The sequence below is a fragment of the Lepidochelys kempii genome, chromosome 5 (assembly GCF_965140285.1).
Source record: "Lepidochelys kempii isolate rLepKem1 chromosome 5, rLepKem1.hap1, whole genome shotgun sequence".
Classification (NCBI taxonomy): Eukaryota; Metazoa; Chordata; order Testudines; family Cheloniidae; genus Lepidochelys; species Lepidochelys kempii.
In genome coordinates this window covers 76,226,092-76,241,882 of record NC_136384.1, presented here as the reverse complement: position 1 = coordinate 76,241,882, position 15,791 = coordinate 76,226,092, and the positions used below count along the sequence as shown (strand labels likewise).

Genomic DNA, 15,791 nt, shown 5'->3' with positions numbered 1-15,791 from the left:
AAGTATATCATCCTTTTGTTCCTCATAAATTGAGTGTAGGAGGAAATTTTAATGCAACAGAACAGAACATTCAACTTCATCAAGGTTATGTGGGGTCGAAGTTAACGCATACGATCTGGTTTCAAACTTAATGCTTTTTTTCTTTTCTTTTTTTAAAAAAGGGAAAATACTGTTTAGTGTATAAATAACCAGTAAACAGAATATCTGATATCTAAACTGGTAGGAGGGGAAATCATGGTACTTGCCCCATACACCAAAGACGACCAGGCAGCCCCAAACCCAGAAACATGCAGGGGAGACCCCCCAACCTCCTCCAGAGGCACAAGGGCCCATGCAGCACCTGCGTACCCCTAGCCATGTAGGATTGGGGAAAGAAATCTTCAGGGTGGAGCCAGAGAAATGCAAACTGACAGGATCAAACAAACAGAGGCAGCATTTGTAGCAGAAGCCGTTGGACACCAGACATTACTAATGTCGGATGCCTTTCTGCGGCTTTGACTGATCACTTACTTTCTTGTCTGCTCGTCAGCTGCCAGCTCCAGTTACAACCCACCCTCTCCCTATCAGACTCTACACCTTGGTCTCATTCAACTGCCCTCCACAGAGCAGTCTAGTTGTTTCTGGATGTGGTTATCCAGGGTTTTCTGTTTGTTTTTTAATTGTTGGTGATATTTTTAAACAGCCAGACCATTATCAAGGAATGGCTAATCACTTTTATCTATCTTACTAATTTTTCCCCCCACATTCTTTAAAAAAAAAAGAAAAAAGAAAAAAAGGAGTACTTGTGTGGCACCTGAGAGACTAACAAATTTATTTGAGCATAAGCTTTCGTGGTTTTCCACTGCATGCATCTGATGAAGTGAGCTGTAGCTCACGAAAGCTTATGCTCAAATAAATTTGTTGGTCTCTAAGGTGCCACAAGTACGCCTTTTCTTTTTGTGGATACAGACCATCACGGCTGATACTCTGAAACCTGTCACATACTCTTTGTTGTTTATTTGTGTTGCACTACTGCCTAGAGGACCAAACGGCTTATTTTATTTCAATCAAATGTTCATAAGACCATTATGAAGCACCCAACACTGCCCAAGGTACTTTAACAAAATTCACACTGTCAGAACAACATTCAATACTAAGAGAAGAAGAAAACAAAGCAACAGACATACATTTCACACTTAGGAAACTTAGAAGTAATGGAAAGAAGGAACACGATTGTTGCATAGGCAGATTTGGGGGGCTGGGGGGGGGTCAAAGGAAGTTTCATTTTGGAAAAGATATACAATAGGGTGTCTGTAGGATTAGAGAAAGCACCATCCAAGAGAGAGAGAAAGACAGAAAGAAGGATGAGAGTATGGGGGAGGAGAAAAGTCAGAAGATGGAAGGGGAGGTGGAGCAGAATGAGGGATTGATTAGAGGTAGGCAGCAGGAAAGATACCAGTCACACTGGAATGAAATAGCAGAGGCAATGGGTGGAATGAAAGTTAGGCAGAGGGACAAGAGCTCTTGCTGCATAGAGCCAATTTTGTCCCTGAAGAAATTAGTAAGCTCTTGGGCAGAAAGGGAGGAGGAAAGGACAGGGAGCAATATTGGAAAAGGATACGGTGGCCATCATAGAGAAGAGCTTTGTAAAGGCCAAGATTGAGACAGTGACTAAGATGGTACATAGGGTCTGGAGCTGCAGGTCAAATCAGAAAGCAAGAGGCAGTGGAGTCAGGTGGATCAAAGGGAAGCTGAAGTTGTGACAGATATGGTAATCTCCTGCAATGTCTTTAGAAGATGTTACTGTATCATTGTGGGCTAGGGAGTGTAATACCATGGTGGAAGATGACCACAGTTCTTCCAGTAACTAAGCACAATAGGGAGTGATTAGGCATATTCACTCAGGTTGCAACACCTCCAGCCAAGAACCACCACCTGTAGAGGCTTGCATATACTAGTTCAAACGGGATTCTCCAGAGATCATCAGACAAAGAAAGGACTGAGTTTAAATTGATTTAGGCCCTTCTTTCTGATCCAGCAAATGGACAGGACCATCTGTCCAATGGGAGCCCAATCCTTGAGATTTTGGAAGGACTTTGGCCTACGGAAGCCCCAGAAAGACTGATGGGTGACCTCTAGTAAGCTGTTAGCACACGTATAGAAACTTTTACTGTTTTTTAATATGTTTTCTCTGTAATGTTTTCATCTTAAGAATACACATGCTTGCTTATAAAGGGCTGCTTGGTAAGTTATAACTGCCGGCAATGACGTTCACAGCCTCTGAAGAGAAAGCAAAGTGCAGATGCTGGCCTCTTTAGGCAGTCTGGCTTTCTGGAAATACAGTGCAGGTAGGGAACTGCGCAGCCTAGAAAACCCCACCAGGAGGGAAGAGAGATGCAGGTCTCTGCCAAAGAAAGGAGTTGGGAGCCTAGAGTGGATACCCTTGGTGAACCATAAAGGGGAAATACAGGTGCAGTTGCAGAATTGTGACAGAAGTCATCTAGGATAAGGAGGCTGGGGAGATCGTAGCCTCAGTGTCATGCCAGAGGATCCCTAACCCAAAAGCTTTTCCTTACTTAAACTTTCAACAGTAACCCAAGATTCCAGTAGAGAAGGGAATACATTCCTTATTAACACGTTGCTCCTACATGCATTGGTGTACAACCAAATATATAGTTACCTTCAATCTGACTGTAAAATACAGAACTCATAGCAAAATTGAGCACCTTAGCTAGGAAACCCCTGAGGAAGAAGACATTCTGCCCCGAATTTTGCAATCAAAGGCACAGCAATACCGTTAAAAAGGCCTGACTCTACTAGATGTGTGTGATGATTTAGGGGACACAGCTGAAGGGGAAGTTGAACGGATTCAGCAGACATTTTTTTTTCCTTCTAAAAGCATAAAATAAAAACTGTTCCATAAAACTCTCTCTTACAGCTTTTGTTTCCCCAGACTGTTGTATTATACCACAGATCTCCTTTACCTTGGATAGTCCGGGGCTTGCTGGCATTATCAAAGTCACAGATCTTCTCCCATTTATCTTGCACAGCCTCTGGTGTCATAGGATGATTCTTCTCCCTGACAATGGAACCCAGGGATCGCTCCCAGCGCACTAATTAAACAGTGAAAATGGAAGACATTGATCACAGAGTTCAAGGTAGTGGTCAACAAGACAAACTGTAGAACCCTTCAATTTCTTAGTGTGCTTTTTGAGAGATAATTAAAACTCATTCCAACCCTCCCAAAGGAGAGAAAAAACTAGGTCAGAACCTCTCTGATCTAACTACAAATGCCGGGTAGTTGAATTTAAAATGCTCTTTGCCATTAGTTAACACTTAAAGAATCACACTATGACATTTTAAATTCCAATAAAACATGACAGAAATGTTTGTAAATGTGATTTCAGTTTTTGAACATTCCTTTTCACTAGGCAAGGAACACTTGTACTATAAACCAATTTAAGGAGTCTATTCAAGTTCTGCTTTCATGGGATTTTGACCACTGCTGCTCTCTAAGGTTGTGGAAGGGCTTGGGAAGCTGTAGGTGAATCACAAGGGGACAACACTTTTGATGGAGAATGTCAGTGACAGAGAGGGCCAGAGATCAGTGTCTCAAAGCAAGAGATCTTTAGCACCCTGACTCAAGGAGATACTTTCTGGCACAGACAATCTTACCAATAATCATCATGTTTCCAATCTTCCTTTTTAGAGAAAATTATGGAAAAGGTTAAAATGAAGCCAGCTCTGGCATGCTACACATTTCCTTGACCACGATGAATCCATCTCTCAGCTTGGAAATGGCAAGTAAGTTGATCTCATTAATTAATTATCTTTTCTTGGTGATGGACAACGATCAGGTTTCCATGTTGATATTTTCAGATCTAGCAGCACCCACTGCTACCATTTACCATGATCTGTTATTCAAAAGTTTACAGATCCTACAGGAATAGATGGAGCAACTACTGCAAGACTCCATTCTTTTCTCTTTGACAGGAACCAAAGAGTACTTCTGGGTGAATGGTCAACTGCCTCAAGAACCCTCTTGTGGAGGGCACTTCAAGGTTCTACGCTGTCCCCTATCCTGTCCAATGAGTATAACAGGCTGCTAATGAAGAGGAGATGGCTTCGGGTCCATCCCATTAGAACACTGGTCAGAGCTGTTCAAAAAAATTTCAAAATTCAAAATATTTCAGCTAAAAATAGGGACAAATATTTCAGGAAAGTTTTCAAAAGAGAATCTCATTTTTCAACCAGCTCTAATGTGGCTGATATTCAGCCACGTTGGAGAATCTTTGTACATTTTTTAAAAATAATCATGCATTTTTGTAAGTTATAAGATGACTAGAGGAAAAGAAAGTTAAGACATCTTTATACACTGGATTAAGTTGCTCTCTTGCTCATGAGCCACTGAATGTTGAATAGAGGCCCCCAGGTGTTGTCCTTATCTTTATTATACATACCTTTATGTGTATTCACTTAGCAGTGAATACACATAAAAACAGATTAATAGCATGTGCCTCCAGCGTAAATGAAGACTACCCCTTGTGTTCATACACACTTTTTAGCTCTTGTAGCTAACATTACTAAGCCTCTTCAGCTAGTGTAAGTCAACACAAGTCCATTCAAATCAAGGGAATAGTGCCTATTTATACCAGATGAGGATCTGACACACATGGATTATGGCACTCATTTCCTCTACTAAAATCTGCCTCATCCATTCAAAATATGCAGCCCACTAGAGACCAACAAAATTCTACCTCTAGAAAAAGCTATCTTTATCAACAGTCATTGTAGAAGAGAGAATTTGCAATTATATTAGATTTTGTTTTCATTAAAAAAAAAAAATCTAAAATCAACCTTCTACAACACAAACTACTTACATTTACCAATCCATCCGGCTCCCACCTGCCAAGTGGAAAAAAAAAATTATCTGACTTCATTACAGCAATCAGTCAAAGTTTTAATGTTGGAAACAAGCAAAACTATTCTCTAGAGGGCCTTTGTATAGGTGACAACACAGCGACCTGGCATATAATTAATTATAATTAGTGGTATTTTTCCAAAGAACTTTCTACGAAGCCTGGGTGTGCTAGCAGTATGAATAAGATGTCAATAGTTGTTTGGGAAACAGACAGCCCTATATCGGTGAATCCCATCAATGGCCTGCCTACCTAGGACTATAACTCATTTTACTGAAGAATCACTGTTGGACTCTATGGAACTGCTGCTCACATAGAATGCTCCTTTGTGGCATCATTTTGCCTGACTGGCAGAGTCAATGGAGAACTAATCAACATGGCAAACACCTTCCACAGGATAGTATTACAGCTCAGGAGCAGACTGGAATTCTAGTCATTTTCTCTCATTAGAGACACTGAAAATGAAGTGAGAAAGAGAGAAAAAAGAAAGGAAAAGAAAAGGACTGGCTGGGTAAAGATATTTAAAAGATGGCACTTCGAGGGGAACAGAAGAAGAGAAGAAAGAGAAGAAGAACATTAGCACACTTTAAACTATCTAAGCCACCATATTCTAAAACTAATACCTCACACACATTGTGTTGGAGAGATTCAGAGCTAAGTCACACTAGCTTGAGGCCCGCGTGTGGCACAGAGACTGCCCTGACCAATGACCTAGCCAACTCTCCTTCATACATCATACACTGCAAGGCAAGGCACAAGCCCATTTATAAGAAATATTTGCAAGATCTTAATTCTAAAAATGTGGTCAGCCTATGCGCTGTCAGATGGGGATTCTAAAATGTGTCTAAGTGACTTAAGAGAATAAATCTCTGACTGTCAATGGAATTTGTGCTTTTAAGTCACTTACACATTTCTGAAAATGCCATCATTTAAAGAAAAACAAACATAAGCTATTGATGCCACCAAACAATCTTTATTTTAATAAAAAAAAGAGGCTTGAAGAGCATGCCTCAAAGCACCCCAGAATCAGAAATCTTTGATCCCTTCTAGAAGTTGGTCTGTGTGCACCTGTTTCACACATTAATTGTGAAAACTCCCCCCTTTCTAAAAAAAGCACTGATGCAACTACATCAGACATGACAATAAAACTAGATCTTTTCTAGGATTTTGATTTTTGGGAGAGATGCAACCCCACACGTACGTGCACCTATCCTACACAAACAAAATAATTACAGATAGAAGTCAGTCACAAAAACATACAAGAGACATGCAGCTGTGCTGGAAAATAACTGTGCTATTGTTTTCAAAGGGAGAGTATCAACCTGAATTATGCCCCTTTTTACAAATGGAGTTAGAACTCGCTTCAGGTTCCAGAGCTGATGCTGAATTCCTAAAATAAAGCCAGTTAACTGTGTCTGCACATTGAGAAAACATAAAAAGGATCCTGTGTATAGTCTGTGAATAACTTTTACTCCCAGCATTTTTTTTCGGGCAGAGAAATCAAATGTTCTCTATATTTCACGATCTGTTATCAGAATAAGAGAAAGTAGAGGGCAGGAATATGGCCTGGTGCACCATAAGGGAAAGGGGGATGGAAGGGATGGCCAGTGCTATAAACAGACAGATCTATTCTGCAGGCTGCCAACACTGGGAATTTACAAACCTTTTTCTCCACATGAGATGGAGCAATATAAAGATTCCCCTCACGATACAGCTACACTAACAAAAATTAATGCCACAAAAGAATATTTTACTACTAACATTAACGTTTAACTACTTTACTACTGACCAGCATATCTGGCACATGTAACAAAATAAATTTTTGGTGCTACCCTTTCTACTGGGTACGTAGTATGACACTGTTTCATTCTTATCACAACAGAATGCCACCACTTCAAAGAACACTGCAGCTCCAGAAAAGTGACTAGAACTGCACTGGGTTACAAAAGAACATAAACCTATTGCATGTTAAAATAAATAAATAAATAATAATAAAAAAAGCAGCAGCAGCATCACCTCAAAGAGACCGCCATTCTCCTGACACCTCTCATGGCAAAGCCAAAGTACTAAGGGAGCCACATACTCTGGTTTGAAAGCATCCACCAGATCTGGAATAAATTGAAAAAACCAAACACATCAGTATGAATACATAATCATTCAAATACTTCATTCACCAAACCCTTCTCTATCATTCATTTCTACCCACTTTCTGGAAGGAATGATCAAATTCACTGTAATCTGAATGAGTTGTGTTGCATATCCTTTCCATTTTTGTCTTCGTAAATGTTACTTTGTTTCAGTAGCACTAAGAGAGATCTCTAGCTGTTCTATAGATAAAAGTTAGATGATAATTTCAATACAAAATCCCAGGAGAAGGGCTTGGAACGTTTAACGGTACAGGTGTTTCCAAATACCCTCAGTGTCATAAATATAAAGGGAAGGGTAACCACCTTTCTGTATACAGTGCTATAAAATCCCTCCTGGCCAGAGGCAAAACCCTTTCACCTGTAAAGGGTTAAGAAGTTAGTGTAACCTTGCTGGCACATGACCCAAAATGACCAATGAGGGGACAAGATTCTTTCAAATCTGGAGGGGGGCCGGGGGGAGACAAAGAGTTCTGTCTGTCTGTGTGATGCTTTTGCCGGGAACAGATCAGGAATGCAAGCCTTACAACTCCTGTAAAGTTAGTAAGTAATCTAGCTAGAAAATGTGTTAGATTTTCTTTTATTTACTGACTTGTAAAATAAGCTGTGCTGGAGGGAACGTGTAATCCTGTTTTTGTGTTTTTTTTTAAACTTAAGGTTTTGCCTAGAGGGATTTTCTATGTTTTGAATCTGATTACTCAGTAAGGTATTTACCATCCTGATTTTACAGAGGTGATTCTTTTATTTTTTCTTTAATTAAAATTCTTCTTTTAAGAACCTGATTGATTTTTCATTGTTCTTAAGATCCAAGGGTTTGGCTCTGTGTTCACCTGAACCAATTGGTGAGGATTATTATCAAGCCTTCCCCAGGAAAGGGGGTGTAGGGCTTGGAGAGCGGGATATTTTGAGGGAAGATGTTTCCTAGTGGTCTCTTTCCCTGTTCTTTGTTTAAAATGGTTGGTGGTGACAGCATAGGGTTCAAGGACAAGGCAAAGTTTGTACCTTGGGGAAGTTTTTAACCTAAGCTGCTAAGAATAAGCTTAGGGGGTCTTCCAGGCAGGTCCTCACATCTGTACCCTAGAGTTCAGAGTGGGGAAGGAACCTTGGCACTCAGTGACACACAAAAAAGGTATATTTTTAAAAATAATGCCCTTTTTAGAATTGTTTCACTAAGGCAAAGGCAGACAGAACTCCATCAATATCTGACCAATAGGACAGAAAAGAAGCATTCTCTGCTGCAGGGCAAATCAGCATTATCAAACTTCTAAAAAGAATAATTTGACATTAACAGGCTGAATTAAGGCAGCTGTAGCAGGCTGTTCACTTTCTTTTATTTTTCTCTGGTATTTACTCAGTTGTGTTGCAATGCACTGTCATGTTCTATATTTTTTCCCCAATAAAAAGTCGCAATGTACACAGCTCTTGTATATGGGGATTGCCTACCCTGCACATCATCACAAAATGTGTTCTTGATTACAAACTAAATAAATATAGACTATTTAAAGCAGTGGTCTCCAACCTTTTTATGCCAAGATCACTTTTTGAATTTAAGCGCAACCCAGGATCTGCCCCTTCCCCGAGGCCCTGTCCCTTCCCCAAAGCCTTGCCCCGCCCATGCCATCCCCCTCCCCACCCCGTCAATTGTTCTCCCCCACCCTCACTCACTTTCACCGGGCTGGGGCAGGGCGTTAGGGTTCGGGAGGGGATGTGGGCTCTGGGCTGGGGCCGATGGGTTTGCAGTGTGTGGGAGTGTGTGCACTCTGTGCTGAGCCTGGGACAGAGGGTGGGAGGCAGTGAGGAGGGCAAGCTCTAGGAGGGAGTTTGGGTGCAGGAGTGGGTTGCTGGCTCTGGGAGGGGGCTCAGGGCTGGGGGGTGCAGGAGGAGGTTTGGGTTGCTGGCTCTGGGAGGGGGCTCAGGGCTGGGGGTACGGCCTTCTGCCGGCAGCACTTACCTCCAGTAGCTCCCAGTTAGTGGTACAGCATAGCTGCCACTAAGGCAGGCTCCCTGCCTACCCCGGCCCCACACCACTCCTGGAAGGCGCCAACATGCCCCTGTAGGGGGCACATGGCTCTGTGCACTGCCCACCTCTGCAAGCACCACCCCTGCAGCTCCCATTGGCCATAGCTCCCCATTCCTGGCCAATGGGATCTGCGGGGGTGGTGCTTGCAGGGAAGAGCAGTGCCCGGAGGGAGACCCCCGCCCCTCCACCCCCAGAGCTGCTTTCAGAAGCAGCATGGGGCCGGGGCAGGCAGGGAGCCTGCCTTAGTGGCATCCCCACTATACCACCAGAGATTGTGATCAACGGGAAGATCCTCTAGGATCAACCGGTCAATCACGATTGACTGGATGGTGACCACTGATTTAAAGGATTACTAAAATAACACAACTGAAAAATTGTGCAGTTGACAATCAATCATCTCCCTCTCCATTCAGTGTGATATATATGGATCAGAAAAATCAAAAATAGGTTTCACACATTTTTACAAAACACACATCCTTCTGCCTAGTATTCATAGGCCATCCTATTAAAAATGCAATACTCTTATTAACTTTCCACACACAACGAATGGGCAAATGAATTAAACAAAACCGGCCTTACAATACTTCGGAGACAGCAAATCATTCAAGCAGTCCACTATAAAATGAACAATAGACTAAATCTTAGATACATCAAGAGGAGTCTACGATACAAACTATAATTAAGGCTGTGAGTTGGTCATGGATTCTGTGACCTCCATGACTTCTGCAGCAATCGGTGTGGCTGGCCTAAGGGCCGCCTGAGCTGCAAAGGCAGCCACCTAGACCAGCTACACTGGCCGCTACTGGGGCAGTCTTGGCCACCGCGCACCCCTCCCCCAGAAACGGTAGGAGTTTGGGTGTGGGACAGGGCTCAAGGCAAGGGGCTGGGGCACGGGAGGGGATGAGGGCTCTGGGCAGCGCTTGGCTCCGGGGCCTCCCTGGAAGCAGCGACATCCCCCTCCCTCAGCTCCTAGCGGACGGCTCCACATGCTGCCTCAGCCTGCAGGCACCGCCCCTGCAGCTCCCATTGGCCATGGGCAGAGCTGGCGCTCGGGGTGAAGGCAGCGTGTGGAGCCATGTAAGGAGCCTGTCAGCCCCATTCCACCCCCTGCCAGAACCAGCGGGCGTTCGGGGCTGCGTGCTGCCGCCCCCCCCCCATCAGCACCAGCGGGGGCCCCAGGCTGCGTGCTGCCACCGTCGCCCCTCCTCCAGCACCAGCGGGGGTCCTGGGCTGCGTGCTGCTGCCAGTTGCCCGCCCTCTGGCAACAGCAGGGGTCCCAGGCTGCTCACCCCCGAAAGCACCAAGATTTAGTGTCAGGGGTATATAGTACAAGTCATGGACATGTCACGGGCCATGAATTTTTGTTTACTGCCCGTAACCCGTCCATGAGCTTTACTAAAAATACCCGTGACTAAAATGAATAACTATAATAATGAGTAACTATAATCAGCACTGGTTCACTTCTCATTTGTTTGTTACTTACAACCTAACAATGCACATGATGTGGTACTAGTGGGGGGTCTGTTACAGACCACTGAATTAAACCAGAGAACAGGATGAATTATTCCTTAAGCACCTATCTGTAATGTTTGGAAAGAAAGGTTGTTACGGGAGATTTCAATCTGGAAGACATTACATTGTTACAGTTTCTAAAAATTGTAGATGATAAATTTCTAACACAAAAGTATTGCACCCCACATGAGGTAATGATTTTGGACGTCACTGTGGGAAATAAAGATGAATTAATCGCTGGACTGGAGGTTGGTGATTGCCGAAGGACCAGTGATCCTGATCCAATTACGTTCATTATGGGCAAACAAAGGAGAGTTCTTATCGGTAATAAATTATATATAAAGTATAAGCCCACACACTGCTTCAGAAAGGCAAATTTCCCAAGGCTAAGGAAAATTATAAGTAAAATTGATTGGAGAAAACTTGGACAGAAAAATGTGAATTAAAATTGGGAGTTCTTTTAGAATAGTTTGTTAGATGGCCTAAAATCCTTAGTTCCACAATCTGAAAAAGGGCAACTCTGGCTAAAAGACCAAACTCAGGCAATGGATAAATAAATGCAGCAATTAGAAATAAAAAAGAAATATGTAACAATGAAAAAAAGGAGAAATAGGTAACATTATAAACTGGAAGCTATCAAGTGCACAAAATGGATAAGAGAAACTAAGACATCAAGGAAAACATCATAGGTGGCAGAGCAAAGGTTGGTAAGAAGGAGTTTTTAAGTACATCAGGAACAAATGAAATCCCAGCAATATCATAGGCCAATTACTAGATGAAGATGGTAAAATTGTTAATAATGATGTGAAAAAGGCAGAACTGTTCAATACATATTTCTGTTCAGTATTTGGAAAGAAAAAGGATGATGTATTTGTATCACAGCTGGATGATAAAGAACTTTCCAGTAATCGAGGACATTAAACAACATCTACTAGTGATAAACCCATTTTAAACCAGGAAGCCTGGATAAGTTGCACCCAAGGGTCCTAAAAGACTTGGCTAATGAGATCTCTGCCCACTGATGTTCATTTTTAAGAAGTCTTAGAACACCCAGGAAATTCCCGAAGACTAGAAGAGGATTAATGTTGATCCAATATTCCAAGAGACACAAGTATAAACTGGTTAGCCTGACATTAATCCCACGCAAATAATGGAAAAGATGGTCTAGGATTCAATCAATGAAGAACAGGAATAAAACTAATGCCAGTCAACATGGTCTTATAGAAAATATGTCTTGTCAAACTAACCTGATTTCATTCTTTGATAAAGTCTGGTTGATACAGATAAGTACGCAGACGTAATATATTTAAACTTTGGTAAAGTATTTGACTGAGTACTGCACAACATTCTGATTAAAAAATTAGCACTATGCAATATCAATAAACTGACTAACTAAGAGCAAATGAATACAAGCCATATTTACAGAATGAGGGACTGTGTCCTGGAAAGAAATGACTCTGAAAAGTATTTAGGGTTCATAGTGGACAAACAACTCAACATGAGCTCCAAATCAGTAAGCAGTAGTATGGACATGATTTTTACTTCTCTATAAGACACTGGTAAGATAAACAATAGACTACTGCGTATAGTTCTGGCGTCCAAATTTTAGAAAGAATATTGAAAAACCGAAGAGAGTGTAAAAAAGAGCCACAAAAATCATTTGAGGGTTGAAGAAATTGTCTTACAGTGAGCTCTTTAGGTCTTTCAATCTGTTTAACATATCAAAAAGAAGACTGAGGAGTGATAACTGCAGTGTGCAAGTATCTTCACATGGAGGAAAAAACGGATATTAAATGGCTCTTTAATTAAGTGGAGAAAGGTATAACAAGAACCAATGGCTAAAAGCTGAAGCCAGACAAATTCAAATTTGAAATAAGGCACACGTTCTTAACAGTGAAGGTGATTAACCATTGGAAGAAGCCTACCTAGGGAAGCAGTGGGCTCTCTCTCTCTCTCTCTCTCTCTCTCTGTGTGTCTTCAAATCAAGACTAGAAGCTTTCCTGGAAGGTATGCTTTAGCCAAACACAAGTTACAGGACTCAATACAAGGTAAATTGGGTGAAATTTCATAGCCTATAATATACAGGAAGTCAGACTAGATGATGTAATGGTCCCTTCTAGTCTTAAACTCTGTGAATATCATCATAGGAGGGCACAGCAGACAAGTTCAGTTCTGCAAAAGAATGATGAGACACAATAAAGGCAATTCAACTTTTGAGAGACTAACTGTGTCAGAAGAGATACCACTGGATCTTCTAGAAGGATTCAGAGTCTATGTATGCCAAATTTTAAAAGCCGTGCACTGGTTTCATACAGTTCCATCCTCAAATACTATGTTCTGGTGGGTCTGGCACACTGTTAGTTCCTAACGAGAATGTGATGATTCCTTCTGAATGCTTTGAGGGAAAAAGCTAAATATTACTGGGGGCGGAGGGGGAGACATACTTTCAAATTAATAAAGAGAACGCTGCACTTAAAAAAATAAAACAAAACAAAACATTAGTACTTGGGCATTGTGATGGGGCAGCTATCCCTCACTGGCAGAAAAGGGGTAAAAAGCAGCCCTAGGGAGGCAGCCAATTAGAATGGGGCTATGAGGAGCAGCCAATCATTGGCCAGCAGGCTAATATAAGGACTAGAGGCAGAGCAGAGATCAGTAGCTCACTGGAGCTTGAGGGGTGAAGACCAGGCTTCTAGAAGGAGGAAGGAGCGCCAGCACCTGGGACAGAGCAGTACTGCAAGCAGGGACTGGGGGAGCTAGAGAGAGCTCCTGGCTGGCTGCTAGGGCCTGCAGGCTGAGGCCCTGAGGTAAGGACAGAAAAGGGTGCTGGAGCCACATAGGAAGTGGCCCTGGGACAATGGACTGCAGTTGCCACTGAGGGAGCGGCAGAAGGTGGGGAACACAAAGTGTGGCACAGCCAGAAGGCAGCGTCACTGAAGAGGACGCGTGGGTCCCGGAACAAAAGTGAAAGTGGCGAGGCATCACCAGAGGAGGACGCCACAGACAGCAGAGCTAATTCCCATGACAGCTGTCAAGAGGCGCCACCGTGGTCAGTCCTACCCTGTCACAGCCATCTAAAAGCTGATATAAATAGCCAATTTCTGGCATGTTTAAAAATTGGGCTCGCAGTTCCTTACATTACTACAAAGTAATACATCTTCTGGGGACAGTTCCATGTCCTGTGTTTTGCAGACTACATCACCATAATGGTCCCTTCTGGCCTTAAAACTCTATAACTCTTAGTTCTCCAAGTTTTGCCTACTTTTCACTTATGTGGAGACTAACAAGAGTAGTCTAAGTAACTAAACTGTATCAGAAAAACTTCAAGCAACCCAAAGCTCTGACCTCATCTTTTCATTTATTTATTCACCATCTTCTTCAAACCCCTTCTCAAAACATTTTCCTGTGTAGTCTTTCAGGTAATCTATAATATTATTATATTAGTATAATCCAGTATAAGTTTAAGTAAGTATATGGTATGTAAAGGGTGCATCCCGCTAGTTGCTGTGTGTTATGTCAGACTTATCTGCTTTCCCCCATCTCCTGTTTAATTTACTCAGGTCAGCTTTGTCTATTCCATATTTTGTGAAACATGTACCACACTGCAAACAAACAGTAATATTACAATAAATGCAAACACCACAAATACAGCCCTGGTTCAATACCTACTGAACAAAATGGGGATCTTTCAACTGATTTCAGTGCATGCTGAATGAAGCCACAGTCACAAAGTTTCAGCGCATAAAATAATTCTAGTGAATCATAAAGGCTGCTAGAGCTCTCTTCTAATGTCTTACTTCCTTACAGCATAGAATCATAGAATATCAGGGTTGGAAGGGACCCCTGAAGGTCATCTAGTCCAACCCCCTGCTCGAAGCAGGACCAATTCCCAGTTAAATCATCCCAGCCAGGGCTTTGTCAAGCCTGACCTTAAAAACCTCCAAGGAAGGAGTTTCTACCACCTCCCTAGGTAACGCATTCCAGTGTTTCACCACCCTCTTAGTGAAAAAGTTTTTCCTAATATCCAATCTAAACCTCCCCCACTGCAACTTGAGACCATTACTCCTCGTTCTGTCATCTGCTACCATTGAGAACAGTCTAGAGCCATCCTCTTTGGAACCCCCTTTCAAGTAGTTGAAAGCAGCTATCAAATCCCCCCTCATTCTTCTCTTCTGCAGGCTAAACAATCCCAGCTCCCTCAGCCTCTCCTCATAAGTCATGTGTTCTAGAACCCTAATCATTTTTGTTGCCCTTCGCTGGACTCTCTCCAATTTATCCACATCCTTCTTGTAGTGTGGGGCCCAGAACTGGACACAGTACTCCAGATGAGGCCTCACCAATGTCGAATAGAGGGGAACGATCACGTCCCTCGATCTGCTCGCTATGCCCCTACTTATACACATGAAACTGGAAAGATAATTTATTATAAATAGACAGGAAAAGAGTTTCAGAAGTGTAAAGCAATGGAATGTTTCAACTGGTGAGAAAACTGGTTGTGCTCCAACTCTCAAAGACTCAATTCTCACAGAGCTCAAGTTACTTACCTTGTGGCATGATAGCCTGAGTCAGCCTCGACCCAGCAGTAGGTGCAATTGTGTTACTGTGGATGTTGTATTTTCTGCCTTCAATTGCAAGTGTATTTGAAAGACCCAAAAGGCCAAGTTTGGCAGCACTGTAGTTTGCCTGACCAAAGTTGCCATATATTCCAGCAGCTGAAGAAGTCATAATTATTCTTAAAGAGAAGGAAAAACAGAAAATTAATAGTTTCTAGAGGTTGCCAGGTTAAGTGTTGCAGCCATTTTTGGCTTCTGACAATTACACATCCTGAAACCATAAGAATGGTAATTCTGTAACATCTCAACATGTCAAAATGAACGTTTGGATAATTAAGAAGCAATTTTTTTTTTATGTGTTGGAGTGATGCCAAAAATGGCACAAATACTGAACAGTAATGCAAAGGGAATTAAAGGTGCTCAGCACCTCTCAGGATTTGGTCCCATATTAGAACAGAAATAGCAGCTTGCAACCACTGGCATAATGGCACAACTATTCTGTAAGAACTAGGGAGGGCACTAATGGAATGTATGTTTGCATTTAACCACATATTTCATATGGAGATATTTTTACATTTTAAAAATAGCTTTGACAAACAGAAAATTTTGCTAAGTTAAAAACTGTTTTCTCCTACCCCCTACCTAATCAACAGCACTACTCACA

The 15,791-nt window shown here is 42.2% G+C and overlaps 1 protein-coding gene across 4 annotated transcripts in view; it reads right to left on the bottom strand.

Annotated features, from left to right (window-relative positions):
- HSD17B4 (hydroxysteroid 17-beta dehydrogenase 4) overlaps positions 1 to 15,791 on the bottom strand; it is a 118,987-nt gene that overhangs the window by 81,030 nt on the left and 22,166 nt on the right. For all 4 annotated transcript variants that reach the window (XM_073344778.1, XM_073344781.2, XM_073344779.1 and 1 more), the window contains exons 8-11: positions 15,119 to 15,306; positions 6,915 to 7,006; positions 4,860 to 4,884; positions 2,964 to 3,092 (exon numbers count right to left, since the gene is read on the bottom strand). In XM_073344778.1, the coding sequence (XP_073200879.1) occupies positions 2,964 to 3,092; positions 4,860 to 4,884; positions 6,915 to 7,006; positions 15,119 to 15,306 (434 nt within the window). The remainder of the gene's footprint in view (positions 1 to 2,963; positions 3,093 to 4,859; positions 4,885 to 6,914; positions 7,007 to 15,118; positions 15,307 to 15,791) is intronic.